This window comes from Eumetopias jubatus, unplaced genomic scaffold (assembly GCF_037043125.1).
Source record: "Eumetopias jubatus isolate StellerSeaLion01/CBP00866 unplaced genomic scaffold, mEumJub1_p1.0 scaffold_2, whole genome shotgun sequence".
NCBI classification, from domain to species: Eukaryota; Metazoa; Chordata; class Mammalia; order Carnivora; family Otariidae; genus Eumetopias; species Eumetopias jubatus.
Window position 1 is genome coordinate 197,638,703 of NW_028274808.1, and position 14,891 is coordinate 197,653,593.

General features: G+C 53.8%; 1 protein-coding gene across 1 annotated transcript in view; it reads right to left on the reverse strand.

Moving 5' to 3' along the window:
* Positions 1–14,891, reverse strand: part of JAKMIP1 (janus kinase and microtubule interacting protein 1) — a 108,602-nt gene that overhangs the window by 32,424 nt on the left and 61,287 nt on the right. Inside the window, exons 4-9 of the mRNA XM_088020883.1 lie at positions 13,534–13,743; positions 12,579–12,698; positions 11,049–11,195; positions 9,997–10,137; positions 8,279–8,338; positions 755–883 (exon numbers count right to left, since the gene is read on the reverse strand). Coding sequence (XP_087877009.1) covers positions 755–883; positions 8,279–8,338; positions 9,997–10,137; positions 11,049–11,195; positions 12,579–12,698; positions 13,534–13,743 — 807 coding nt within the window. The remainder of the gene's footprint in view (positions 1–754; positions 884–8,278; positions 8,339–9,996; positions 10,138–11,048; positions 11,196–12,578; positions 12,699–13,533; positions 13,744–14,891) is intronic.

The window sequence follows — 14,891 nt, forward strand, 5'->3', positions numbered from 1 at the left end:
ATGTGAACACGGTGTTTGGTGCCCAGAGCTGCCTGTTACATCCTGTTGGTCACATGCGTCTGGTATGACCACGTTTTACTCGGGTTTCCTAAGAGAATTCAGCTGGGGGGTGCGCGGGTGGGCAAGGACCACGCTGCCCTTTGCACCTTCGTGAGCCCAGCTCACTCAGTGCCGCGGTCATGAACCTGGATGTGCTCGATGATTGGGAAACGTCAGGGTGGTGACTCGGCGGGAGAGGGCTTCCGGTGGTTTTTACCACCCTCTGCACTTGCCAGCACCCTGTGGTTTCTCTCCTGCGTGACGTCATCTTCTTAATGAAAAGGCAGTTCATGCTATTGCCACTAGGTGGTGTGCCTGTGTGTGCGTGCACCTGTGCATGTGCACGTGTGTGCGCACGTATGCATGCGTGTGTGTTCCTGTGTGCGTGCGCATGTGCCTGTGCATGCGCACGCGCACAGGGGGGCCAGGGACAGCCCACCACGCAGCAAGTTTAATTGAAAAGATAACAGCAAGGTGACAACAGATTTCCTTTGTGAGATCAGCACTGGGGAAAGGAAGGGACGGCCACATGCTGCTAGCACCCCCCCCCCCCCCCGCCATTCGGGAGTCCCGCCCAGTGGAGGGCCACCTGCCCTCGGGGCTACGGGTTGTGATGACACAGGCCCTCCAGGCTTAGATCTTTAGGTGGGGGAGCGGCGGGCGGCTGTCATGTGCCGGAGGTGCCCCCACACACCTCAGATGTGGGGTTGCTTACATCGTCCAAGTCTTCCTCCGGCGTGGCTGGGGCCCTGTCCGTCCTGTCTGTGTTGCAGGATGTTTCTGACAATGTCTCCGAGTCCACGGATTCCTCATCAAATCCAAAAAATGTCTCCACAACATGCTTCTAGGAATGTTAAGTCAATGTGCATGACATCAGGAACAGACTCAGAATTGCTGAGTTCCCCTCCTGCACACCCCAGCCCATCACCCCCAGGGCACAGGGGTGACTACACACATCTGAGCCCCAAAAGCATCCCAAGAGGCGGTTGGTGGGGTTCCTGATGGACTGGGTGGGAGAGGAGGTCAGAGCACACTGGCCTGACCCTGGCTCCTTCTGCAGCCACTTAGCCCCTCTGAGCACCAGCTTCCTTTTCCATCAGACAGACATGGCATCCCTCCACCTCACCCAAGAGCAAGGTTATGTGTGTACTGTGCCTGGCATGCTGACCCTTGATGGGCAGCATGTGTGTCCTACTAAGGAGGGGCAGCCGGGCCACGTGAGATGTCTCATTCTACGTGCCAGACACAGGGAAAGGCTAAAGGGGCAGAGGGCCCACAGATGGACCTCAGGCTCTGACTGGCTAGGTGAGCGTGTGGTCCAGGTCCTCAACTGGTCCTGCACTAAAAGGCAATTTTTGTTTAACTTTTTATTACAGAAAACTTGGAACACTCATAAAATTAGAAGGAACAGTGTAAGGGACGCTCGTGCACCAATCACTCAGAGGCAATGTTAACGCTCGGTGTGCCGGCTTCCTGGTTAGCCTACCCAGCACTTCTCCCACCCCAAATACCATGATATATGGGGTTTCACTGAGCCATTCACGCATACATTCCTGCATTCGTTCAGCAAACACTCGACTGAGCACTTTCTATGGGTCAGACACTGGATGAGGCCTGAGGAACACAACATGATTAAAACCAGGCATGCTCTCCCCCACAAGGAGCTTGGGTCCCCTGGGAACTGCAGACATTAACTGACAATCACCAGATCAATTTCCCTTGTTTTAGGAACATTGGCCTTTTTTCCCTCTAAAATAGCCCCGGAGAAAGATTTTTATTTCTGTTTACAATCAAGGAATGCTTTTCATGACCATGAGGAAAGAACCATAACTAAATCCAGAGTCAGGCCCCAGGCTCCCACTGGTTCATCCAGAACCTAGCTCCTCCCAGAGCCCCCTCCCCACTCTTCATCCCACAGAGGGATCAGCGCTCATCCTGCACATTGAGGGCATCCCCCCACACACTCTGCTTGTTGAAGCTGGCGTATGTCTGCACTCGCAGGAGCCCACATGTAAAAGAAATATGGTTGCAACCATAATTAATAACATAATTAAGAAAGAATTCAGCCATCAGGAAGGGAGAGGGAGACAGAGTGACTACTCTGTCCTCTTGTAGAGCTAGAGTTTCTGGAGAGGTTTTGCTGGAGGCACCCAGGAGGACAGGGGTTTGCTCATGAGGGGTGAGATTTGGGCTTTTGTATTCCCCACCATGGCCCAGAGCCTGGCACACTCAATAAATACTGGTTCTCAAATGCATATTTGTGAACGTGTCTTTGTTAATGAACTCAAAGCTAAACTAACTTGTTTGCCCACAAAGAGTTTTAGGCTTGCACTGACAGCCCCTCCCCTCGTTCACGCAGCTAGCACCAGCTGGGCAGGCACCTGGTCACACACCCCAGGTGAGTTTAGGAGGTAGAACCGTGGGGACCGGGGCACCCGGGTGGCTCAGTCGCTAAGCGTCTGCCTTCGGCTCAGGTCATGATCCCGGGGTCCTGGGATCGAGCCCCGCGTCGGGCTCCCTGCTCGGCGGGAAGCCCGCTTCTCCCTCTCCCACTCCCCCTGCTTGTGTTCCTGCTCTCGCTGTCTCTCTCTCTGTCAAAGAAATAAATAAAATCTTAAAAAAAAAAAAAAAACCGTGGGGACCTATTAGGCTCTGTCGATTTCAAATGATTCCTTCTCTCCAAGTAGAAGCTGGGGACAGTCATATATGCTCCCATCTCCTCTTCAGAGGAGAGACCTCGCTTGAATTCAGGTATCGAAAACTCTCCAGATGATTTCCAGGGAGCAGTGAGCGGCGGTGACATCCTGATGATGATGGCACCTTCAGGAGCAACAGCTATACAGCACCCAAAGCTCCTCTGCACACACACGCACCTCACCTCCCCGAGCTCCAGGCTCCTCATTTTTCTGGGCGGCCATTCACCCACCTTATTTCTTGTAAACACTGCTAACCGCGAGGCCTCCGGGACAGGACCGTTTGGGGCGGTGCCGGCGGGCAGCCGCGACGCGCACGGACAGAGCTCCAGGAACCCTCCCGCCACGCTCTCTCCAACACCCCCGTCAGCGTCCTGGACCATTCTGGGGGCTAACGACTCATTAGCCAGGATGATCCACTTCTCGAAACCTCTCGGGGTGGCTAGTTAGGTCCTCCCTCACCGAGCCCTAATACAACATCACGACAGATGTTGCCAATGTACATTTAAAGTAGCACTGCCTTTGTCGACAGCCTATCCCCAGACCCAAGTGGAGCCCCATGAAGTCCAATATGGCCCTGGAGACCAAGACTCCGGGGAAGCATGCTGCAGTGCGGGAGGAGGGACAGAGCTCTGACGGGGCATCAAGCAGAAAAGGACCACTCCCATTATGTCCCTCTCCCAACAGGAGGTGAATCCGCAGACCCCCGGCACCCACAACACCCCCCCCCAAGGCAACGAGTGGCCTAAGAACCCCCGCAACCTTGTACAACACACGGGTTGGGTTAGTTTGTTTCCTCGAAGGGTTAGTTTTTTCATTATAGGGGAAGCCGAAATACACCACAGAGATATATGCCTTTGTTAATAAAAGCAAGATAGAAAAGACATTCTCCACACTTAAAGCGAAAATCTGGGGCTGTCTTCTTTGAGGCCATTGCCACCTCCCCCTGACGCCGCATTTTCAAAATCAATGTCAAATAGCACCTGCCTCCGCGGAAGGACAGAATCACCTAGAAAACACTGCTTCCTCGAACACTCGGCTCTTTAAGAAAGAGTCGAGCACTGGGGCAACTGTGGGTTCCCAGAGTTGTCCACCTTTCTCAGAGTCCCTGGGCATTTATTTCCCAGGAAAAGCCTTGGCTCCTGGCCGCACACCTTCTGGGGGCTTGCTCCTCCAGATTTCCATCTTCTTTACCCCCAGAGTCCTGCCTTGCCCACTCCTTTTTATAAACCAATCCAAATGTTTAAGATGCTGCTGGGGCAAAAATGAAAAACAAACATGTCTACTCCGTTTACACCTGGAACGGACAGAGGTGCTCCTTCTCAGCAGATGGAAAGGCCCCGAGGGGAAGAGAGGTACCTCCGAAATAAATCACCCTCCATGGACTGCAGCCTCCGAGCCCCCTCGCTCCTGCCTGCCCACGTCCCTTCGGACAGCCGCCCGTGTGGCAGGGGCTCCCCAGCCCGGGGCTGCGTCCTTTCTCAGAACCGCCAACAGTCGCCCAGAGCCGGCTGCTTACCTTCATGCTTATAGGTCATCTCCTGGCAGCCGGAAAAGTACAGACACACCAGGGCACAGAGACAGAGAAAGAAGGAGAAGTACAACACAAAGAGAATGTACTCCATCGCGGGGCGCAGAGGCAGAGCCCGCTAGCCGGCGTGCACCCGGAGAGCCCAGAGCAGCCTCTCTGGCACCCGCTCTCAGGCCTCTCTCCAGTGCTAGGGGGAAGCACCACTTCTCCCCTGGAACATTCTCCTCCCCTCCACCACACCCAGCCCACTGTGTCCGAGGCTTCCCGCCCACTCCCGTGCCTGCAGCTCTGTGATCAGCCTCCGGTGGCCAGCTCGAGGGCAGATCCGGGGGCTGAGAGCAGCTGGTTTCCCAGGCCTGGGCTGGCATCGTCGGCACCCAGGACAGCTTCCGCGCCGGTGCATTCTCTGGGGACCGCCCTCCTGGCGCTGCCCTGCCACAGGCCCTGGGTCCCTGGACAAGCGCAAGGTCCCTGGGAACAGCGGTAGCAACGGTGACGTGGGGAGAGCTTTCTTCAGGCCCAGAGCCAAAACCCAGGAGGTGCCTCCCACCACGTGTGCTTGGGCAAGTTCTCTGTCCGTCCCCCGAGCACCCCACATGCACCCCAGACTAGCTAAACTCATGGGCTTCTCAGCAGTCTGTCCTTCACCTATTTTATTTATACAGACTGACCAAACCAGGATCCACACCTGGGGTGCCCACAGGAGAAGGCGTTTCTTGGAGAAGCTTCTCTTAGCAGAGCAGCAAAAGTAAGATCCCGCACATTGGAAAAAACAGATAGATAATACCATTAAAAAGGAAAACTGCTATACTTGGAAAGATATTCACACCATATTAAAAGGCAAAGGACCACCACAAAAAGAAAAATATAGACAATCAGGTTCATATGTATATTTCAATTGTAATAATGCTTGATACTCTGCTCCTCCCAAAGTGTCCATGATATGAGCTATGTAACCACATCATAGCGCCCACTAAGCCTTTCACTCATGTTTCCAAATGAGCTCCCCTCCTCCACCCAGGCCGAGTTGGGACTAGCTCAGGAATGGGCCTGTAACCAACCTGAGCCAAGGAGCACCAGCCCTGGGACTTTTGCTGGGGCCACTGAGGAGAGATGCCCTCCTGCCACAGAAGTTGCTAGGCAGGTGTAATGCCAGCTTACAGCTGCTGAAGCCAATCGGGGCGCCACATGGGGAGAGCCTGCCTGAGAAAGAGGCCAGCCCATGGGGAAAGCAGAATAGAAAGGGAGAGAGACAGGTTCCGGGCAATATTGTGTAAGCATCTGGATCCAGCTATGCCTGCAACCAGCTACCTCTAGACTTCTCAGCTATATAAATTCCTTTCCTTTCTTAAATGACTTTGAGTTTCTGACACTCACAGTAAAAAGAATCTTGGCTAATGGGGGAAGGGGAGATAATCCTAGAAATTATGCTATCTGCAAGCTGTTGAGTTTGCTCAGAGGCTGGCTGGTGACAGAGCTGTGGGGAAGGACAGCCCAGGAACGAAGTCCAGTGGAAAAAACCCTACAGAGAAAATAAGATTCCTTTAGCCACTTAGAAATGGAAAGCGTGGCACATGACGACAAATGCCCAGGAGCCCCAGCCACGGAAGGTGGTGTGCCCTGGCTTCTGTTCCAAACCAACTGCCACCACAGAGCTGCAGGCTTGGCCTTGGGGGGCACAAGGTCAAGTTTGGATAGCCCCCAAGCGCCTGATGAGAATGGACGCAGGAGCCCCTGCAGGGTGCAGGGGGACCATGAGTGACCTGCCAGAAGGGATCTGCCCAGGCATCAGCTGCTTCCTGGTGACAGCAGCCCCAGGGGCCATTTTGGGATGAGGGGCCCCCAGTACTGACACTTGGGCCCCAGGAAGGGCGGTTCCTCCCACGGCGCTCTGATGTTTCTCAGCGATCTTCCCAGCCTCTCGCGAATGATGGCTAGCTACTGTCTAAAGGGCGTCAAGAGCTCACCTCGCTATTACCTGAGACGGCCTCTCTTTTGAAAAAGGTGACATGAATAAGAACCAGGGAAGTGAAGCGCAGGGCCTGGGAATCTGCATTCAGCAGACCTGCCAAAGGAAAGCTACTGATGTAAGGGGAAGGGAGAAGGAAAAATCATAATTTATGGATCCCTGACTACATGCCAGGCACAGAGCCAGATGCTCTGTTTGGACTCCTGGATGGGACAATCATGATGAGAGCCAGGAAACAGTCTCCCCAAGGTCAATGCCACATGGCCAGGAGCCAGACCTCTCACGCGGCTGCCAGGCTACAGGGTCTCAGCCTCTCCCCAGATCCCAGCCCCACTTTAACCAAGGCGCGTGAGCCAACCGTGCTGACTTTAGCCATGCTCATGTGCTTGGCTCTCTACTGAGACACGATTCCATGTTGCTGGACAGCAAGTTTTCAGAAAGCAAACCCGCCGCCCACCCCAAAGCAGAGGCTCTGTTTAGGTTCATCTGTGATGCCAGTCCTTCTGCAGAGCAAGCCCGCCCTCCCCACACGGGGTCTGGAGAACCGCTCGGGGTTCTCTCCTGCTACTCCCTGTGGGGGGCCGAACGAGCAGCGTCCTGGGGCAGAGACGCCCACACCAGTCCTATCCCCAGAAGCACAGTGAGACAGGGTCAGCGGCCCTCAGGGTGTGAAGGTCCCCCTGGGATGAGGGCATCGCGGCTCTGCCATCCCTGCAAATGTAGCAGATTGGGGTGTGGGCGTGAAACTGGAGAAGCCCCTGCCAGGGGAAATGCAGAGTCCAGGGACTTCCAGAAAATTCTGGCACAAAAAATTGGGGCAAACAAAGGCCCGGGCAAAGTGTGGTAAAGCCCACGGATACACAACGGACAGAGCTCGAGGGAGGCATTGAAGGGGAGAAAGAAACTACTGAATCCCAGCGGCCTCTGGAAGGGAAGAGAGGGAAGCCACCCAGGCCTGAGAGATAACCCTGGGGGGTTCAAAACCTGCTCAGGTCCCCATCTGGCCCTGGACAATGCCGGGAGAAAGCATGAGTATGTGGGGGAAACTGCTCTACCCTGAATCTTGAGAAAAAGAAAAGAGGCTGTGGGTCATAGAAACAGTAAGTGGAAACAACCCTGAACCAGCTCAGACACAGTATGTTTGCATTGTTCTCGCCCCCCGCCCCCGGGATGGGGTACTTTGTTACAGCCACCCCCAGGAAACTAACGCAGAAGGGTCCCCACTTCCCTCAAACCCCTGGAATATGTGACACCTGCTGCTGGGGGCTCAGTTCACCACAGGCCCCAGCACTCCCTACTGCCACTCCAATATGAAAGCCTCCACATTGGTGGCTACGCATAGCACATCAGCACCGCTGTTTTCTTTAGAGAAGAGAAATATTTCAGGACCGTATCTCTACCCAAAGAGAAACCAGGAGGGACATCCAGTTCAACAGAAGGGAGAGCAGGCCCACGTCTTTGTGGCAATGAAAAAAATGTTCACAGGTTTAAATGCAAACCAAGTCTTTTTTTTTTTTTTTTTACACCTGCCCGAATTTGCTCTCTTCATTCCAGCCTGGTCCCTATGGCATCTGAATGTTCCCAGGCCAGCAGTGCTCTCTCTGTCAGGACATTTGGGCACTGTCTCTGTAAGACCACATTTTCCAAAGAGAACGGTTCTGTGTTACTCCAGAAAAATCCCAAAGCTCCTGACTTTGTCAGAACAGGATATAAGATGTTACAAACCAAGACTGAGTGCCCTTTAAATCCTTCAAAAGGTCTAAGTATTTATGCTTTTAATTTTGGGTGAGCAGCCCCTGAGGCCCACATACAGAATCCATCAGTAAGTTTTCCATGAATAAATCACAATCGCTGGCCCATGGCTGTAACTGAATGTTGCTTTGAGAGACACCGTAACAGCTTTCTCCCCATCAGACATGCAGAGACATGAGTGTCTCTGCCTCGAGGACCCCCTATGGATTGCTCATGTTTCCCCGCTCCTGGACCATCCGCCCTGCAGCCCGGGCAGGGCCACAAAGCGGGACAGATGCACCACTGCGGGCTTACCTTGGGGGGCTTCAGACTTTTCCCGCGATGTCTTTTGGAGCGCAGGAGCCGTTCCCTCTCCTAGAAGGAGACACACCTGTTGGCATTTGCACCGGCTCACATCACACCAGCCAACCCGCCAGCCCTCACCCCGTGCCTGCCTGTCCGCACCGGGCGTGGGTCAGTCCAAGTTCTGAGCACCCACGTGATGGCCGCTTCCCAGAACTGCAAACTATGGGGCCACCCAGTTTACTCAAGTCCTTAACGAGAGTGGGACTGTCTTGAGAAAAATCCCCAAATTTGCCAATCCTGAAAGCCCCTGCCTGTGTGCTTTGGGGGCTGGAAGCTGTAAAGCCCTGGGCAGTATGGACTAGTGAGGTCTGCAGCCCAGGACGAAATAGCTTGTGGCTGAGTTCAGACTGAGCTGGGACCAAATCCCCTGGGACCTCCTCCGGACCAGGTGATGCACTTTATTCCTCTGACTTCAGGTTCTTCCTTTGCTCTATGGGGCTAGAACCCACCATGCAGTGTGGAGCCTGTGGCCGCCTGGTGGCTGCCGTCAGTAAGATTGGTGTCTACAGAGCTGTAGGTGTGCAGCCTTCTATCCCAGGCAAAACCAGGACATCTCTCCCTCCTAACCAAGCCCTGCTTTCCCCCTTGGCTGCCAGGAAACCCAGAGACAAATCCAGTGCTTGGGTCCAGCCCCTATGGTCCACCTATTTGTCCCTCCTCCTCTCAGTGGATGTGACTGTCTGTATGTCCTCTAGTCTCATTGGTTTATTATTCCTTTTTCAACTGTATCATCATTTTATTGAAGGTGTGTTTATCTTATGCTGTATCAAGTCTTTGTGTAATGAGGAGAGATGAGAGGATGGGTGGACAGATGGAAGGAAGAAGGGCGGGGAGGATGGGAAGGTGGCTAGATGGATGGATGGATGGACAGATGGATGGATGGAAAGAAGAAGGGATGGAAGGGGGATGGGAAGATGGGAGCATGGACGGATGAGAAGGATGGAGGGATAGAATGGATCAGCGGGTGGAAGGAAGGAGAGAAGGGGTTAAAGAGAGAGGGAGAGAAGCCAGCAATGTGACCTTGACAATTACGGTCAAAGCTTTTTCTAGAATTTTGATCACTGGTTTGTCTACACTTTGAAGACCCATGAATGGAACCACCACATTCCCTCTTGGGCAGTAAGAACACACTTTGCTTCTAAGATCCAACTGAAGCTTACTACAAATGCTCCCTTACAGGGCCTAAGCTCCTTTCACAGTCAGCTGGAGAATTCTCTGGAAGTAACACTCCACCTACTAAGACATACTCATCTCCCCTTAATCTTCCACACACACAGAGTCTTAGTAAGCCCTTCAAATTCTAGTCTGATTATAAGGTTCAGGCTTTCAAGTTCATTGTCTGTGACAACTGAGCTAAAAAAAAAAAAAAAAAAAATAGACTTCTCAGGGACAAATCGTGCCCACTCTGTAGAGGCCAGAAGACTCATTCTCGAAACCGATGCTTCCTCTTAACAACAGCAAATCGGGGAGAAGATTTGAGAAAAAGAGTAGCCATGGAAACGGCTCCCAGTTTATACAAAGTCGGAGGCTGCTTTCAGGCTGAATAAAGCAGGGAGGTGCCCGGGATGAGCTCCGTGAGGCCCCGCCCGCCTTAGCAGCTGCGCCCTGGAGCCTCCACACCATTCCTGACACCGTGTCCCTTGGCGCCACACCAAGCACAGACATACCAGTGAGAGGTCGTCGATGACATGCTGCTGCTCCAGCACCTGCAGCCGCAGGAACTCGATCTCCTGCTCGTCCCTGGTCAGGCTGAGGTCATTCAAGGAAGTGTGTCGCTTCAGAGACGCCTGCGCGGACAGCTTTTCTTTCTGCAGCCAGAGGGAGAGAGCACTGCCGGGCTGCTCGGCCAGCGGCATCGTGACAGGGCAACGGGGCGTGAGCTCAGGGATACGGGACCGAAGGAAGGATGACGGCCAGCCGGTCCCCAGGCTGGAGGAAACGACAGATACAGACCAGAAGCCAGCGCGGGGCCCGGCCAGCAGGGTCCACTGCTGAGAGAAAGGGCTGGGCAGGCACGGGGGTGGGAGGTGGTCACCCAGACCGGGCCCTGGAAGCTGGACGAGGAAGCCTGGGAGGCAAGCCTGCCACCGGTGATGACACGCCCTCACACCTGGGCCTGCTGGGGACACCGGGACGAGGGCCTTGTACCCCGCAGAGCCTCAGTCTGGTTGCTGTAAATGGGGTGACTGACCCTACCTTGGACAATGAACCTCAGACTCTTGCACAGGCCATCACAGACCAGAACCGCCCTGACCACAAAGACGAGCCACTCTTGTCGGGGAGAATGCAAATTCCTTATGCAAAGAAGGCCCTTGGAGCCGAAATGGCCATAGCTTTTCACCTAGTCTAGGGTGCACTAGAGCCAGGTATGCTGGGAGGCCTTTCCCTGCCACCACTCCATCCTCCAGACAACCCTCGATGCTGGCATGGCCATCCCCACTTTCTGGATGAAGGCACTGAGGTGCAGAGGGAATGAGGAGTGCATCTAAGGCCACGGGGGTGGCAGGCAACAGAACACACGTACAGCCCCAGCTGTGGGGCATTGAGGGGCCCGGAGAAGTGGGAGCAGGGGGGATGGGCGCGGACTGAGACCCCTCACGAGCTTCCTGGGGGAGGGAGGGGCTGCGGGGAGAACACAGACTGGGCGGGTCAGGGGCTGGAGAACCCCGGACGGAGACCAAAACTCGGGGCTGGTGGTCCCAGGTCGCCAATGACTCACCATTTCCACATTTTCCCTCGTGAGGTTCTTGATTTTCTCCTCCATCCTCTGGATGCTCTGCAGCAAATCCTCATTCTTCTTGTTCATTCGCTTGTTCTTCTCCACAAGGGGCTTCAGCTGGACCTCGGTCTCCCGGGAACGTTTCAGCTACGATCAGAAAGACACAGAAGGCCGGTGGCTTTAACCCCCAGTGAACTGCTGACGTCACACCATGGAGGCTGGCGGAGATCCAGCCTGGGCCTTCCTTGGGACTGGAGCTGCCACTGTTAGGACCACATTTCCTGGATGGCACAAACCTCCAAAAAGACCCCACAGACACCTGGCTTCCAAACACAATATCCTATGTGAGGCTCAGGAGGCTCTGGGTAAGGCAAGAGCCCGCCCAACAGGGAGGCTCACAGATCTGCCTCAGGCCGCCCCCCTGGTGTTAATATACCTCCACTCGTCTGCACTTCCTCCACCTCTGGGCATAACCCACAGGGGTCAGGAGTCACGGGCATAAAAGTCAATCCAGTGACCTAGCTGCTCCTGGCCACCATTCTCCCCCAAAGTGCAGACCTAGCAGAAAGCTCTGCCTTCTGCAGGCAACAGGGAAGGCCTGGGCGCCACTCATTGCCAGACTCCGTGCTGGGGGTACAAAGATAAGTAGGGTGGGCATCAGCCCTGGAGAGGCACTCCCTGGGTCTCAACAACAGGCGGGGTATCCTTCTAGTCTGATCGGCATCAGGGAAGCCCTACTTGGGGCTGGGGCTGGGTCGAAGGATGGCACAACATAATAAAATTTAGAATCAACAGGAATATGATGAGGCGTTTGGCAAGAAGTTTACGTACCGACTCCCACTTCATAAAAATTCATTTGGCTGTTCATCCAGCAAATTTACGCGTATTCAATAAACTGCTCTTTTTACTACAGATTTATGTTTTTAACCCAAAGTCCCTGTTCGTTATTTTAAAATTAGAAATCCGTGAACTTTTATGCAGAAGAAAGTAAACAGAGATGCAAAAAATAAACGTGATCCATAACCACACCACCTAAAACAACGTCCAATATGCAGCACGATGACAACGGATTTTCGTTCTATAAACTGCTTATCATTTAATTTACCGTGAGCCCATTTCCATGGCAAATAAATAGGACCTGTATCACCATTCTTAATGATGGCACACAATGCACTGCATAAATGGTCTGTAATTGTGTTTCCCAGTACTTGAGTATTGAACAATTGGGCTTTTGTTTTGTTTCGGGTCAGTTTTGGTCGCTAGCATAAACAACACTGTAGTGAACAGACTGTCCACACTCCCCAAATCTCCCTCCAACTGTTTGCTCCGGATAAATTCCTGTAGAAACAAAGGGCAGTCTCAGCATTCTTCACTGAGCATGTGCTAGATTTTTAATCAGAGATTAATGAGAAAGAAAGTAAAGAAAACCAGAAGGCCTCCACACTATGTGTTCAAGGCAGGCTTTGTGGCCCTGGGGCGACTTCCTCATGCGCTACAAGGGCACCGTCTGTGCCTCAGGGGGCTGATTACCAGTTCGTTCCTCTCGTCTGCCAGAAGGGTATTTCTGTCCTCCAGCTTCCGTATCACCGAGTTCAGCTCGGCAATTTTTAGCTGGAATCGCCGCACGTCTCGCTCGTCCATATGCTGGTCCTAAGAAAAACGTCAAGATACAAATGTACTTTGAAGAAGCTTACAGGACTCCAAGCACTCTCAGAAAACCCATGGGATGTGACCAAGAGCTCCTCACTGGGAGGCCCAACGCCAGGTGGGGCTCCCTGAAGTTGAGCCACACAGACCGGCACCCCAGGTCCCACCAGGGACTCACAGGAAGACTTCATCTCCAAGTGACAAGGCAACAAGGCCCTCCAATGGCTCCCGAACAGCCAAATGTGGTCTCTGGGGACCTTCACGTCTGAGCCCCCATCCACTGGGCCTCTCTTACAAAGGCCCATCATGGCCATGCTAGGACATTCCTCAAACCCACTGGGCCAATCTTGCTGACCACCGAAATGCCAGCACCCCATATGGGATCTGCACAGAGCATGCATGACAGACATTCACATATGTGGTGATTGAATGAGTGAATGAGTGCATGCTGCTTCAGCCTCCTCTGTGCACATTAAGCACCAAGCCATTGCCCCCAAAGCCCTTTCCTGCTGGCTAAGCCCCTACCAGGACTCCGACTTCAGGACCGGGCCCCCTTCCTATGCTCCTATCGCACACGCGGCTCAGATGTCATTTCCTGCTTGTCCACTGAGCTCAAGACGGCTGGAGGCACAGGCAGTTGGATGCTCACCTCTATATCCCCAGGCCTGGGCCTGGCACATCATGAATGTCAGCTCGTTTAGGGAGGGGGGGAGGGCAGGACAGATGGACGGATGGGAGGGAGGAAGGGTGTGAGGCGGCGGCAGGCAAGGTAACCAGAAGAATGACCCATAGAAAGAAGGGCAGGCCCCGGCGCTTGCACCTGCCGCCGTCCCCTCACCTGGACGCCCATGAGCTCTGCCATGTCCCCTATCCCAGGCGGGAGCTCTCTCTTTGGGCTACTGTGGTACCGTTCTGCCTCTTTGACCTGAACCAACTGCTCATCCAAAGCCTCCTTCTGAAGAAGCAGCTTCTGGGTCTGACCTGTCTGAACCCCAAGTTCCTTCTCCAAGGCCAGAATCACACGGTCCTTTCCTCTGATCTCATCCATCTGCAAAAGAGAAAGAATAAGCCATCAATCTAGGGGCTCGCAACCAGGGAAATCTCTCCCTCGTTGGCCTGAGGCCCAGGAAACGGTTAAGCAGGACCATGGACTTGGGTCAGCTGAACTCAGAAAACTCAGGACATAGAGAGACCACAGCCCATGGCCCAGGCCCTGCTCCCCTGAGCACAAAGGAGCAGAGACGCTATGGGTTCAGTGATCTATATGGCCAACTAGACACTTACCGGTGAAAGATATCTATGATCATGTCTCTCTCATCTTAATGAAAGAAAATAAAATCCTGACCCCCCCCCTCAGCCCCCTCCAGCCACCTCATCCCCCGCAGCTCAGCTTCTTCACAGAGTTGGTGGGTCTCGTCTCCCACTCACTCCCCAAGCCTCTCCTGTCTGGTCACAGCTCCCATCCCTCCACCAAAATAGCTCCTGCTAAGGTCTTCAATGCTCCCCTGGCCCCTCAAACCCACAGGACAACTTTCTGCCCTCCATCCTTCTCACCAGCATCTGGCCCATGAACCTCTCCCCCCACCCACCTCCAGCCCTCTGCCATGAGAGCTTGGTTTCTATCTTTACAGACTCACCTTGCTCTGGCTGCCATCAAAGTCTGGAGTTTCCAAGGCCTGGCCCTCTCCCCAGTCTGTACCCTTTCCCCAGGCAGCCATGTCCTCATCCACAGTATTAACTGCCCCCATCTGCTGCTGACACCCCAACGTATTCCCCAGGCCCTGACTTCTTGCAGAGCACCAGATTCATAGAACGAACTGGTTACTCGACATCTATGCTGGGGTCTCTAAAGGACCTCAGCCTCTCCACGTGCAAACCTTCAAGTAAGCCCCGGTTCGCCCGGCCTGCTCCTGTCCCGTGTTCTCCAGAGGACACCAAGCAGAAAGAAGCTTACAGAAGAGAAAGCTTTGGCCCTGCGCCATAGACTTGCACTGATTCCACACACAAAGCCGAAAGCTGGGAAACTGCCCCAGTAAGGGTGCTGTACTAGGGTTTGCAACCCCCAAATCCATGTCCTTCCTAGAACCTGAGAACATGATGTCATTTGAGAAAGGATAGTTGCAGATATAATAAGTTAGGAGAAGGTCACCCTGGAGCAGGGCGGGCCCTTATGACCGCGTCCTTAGAAGAGAGGAA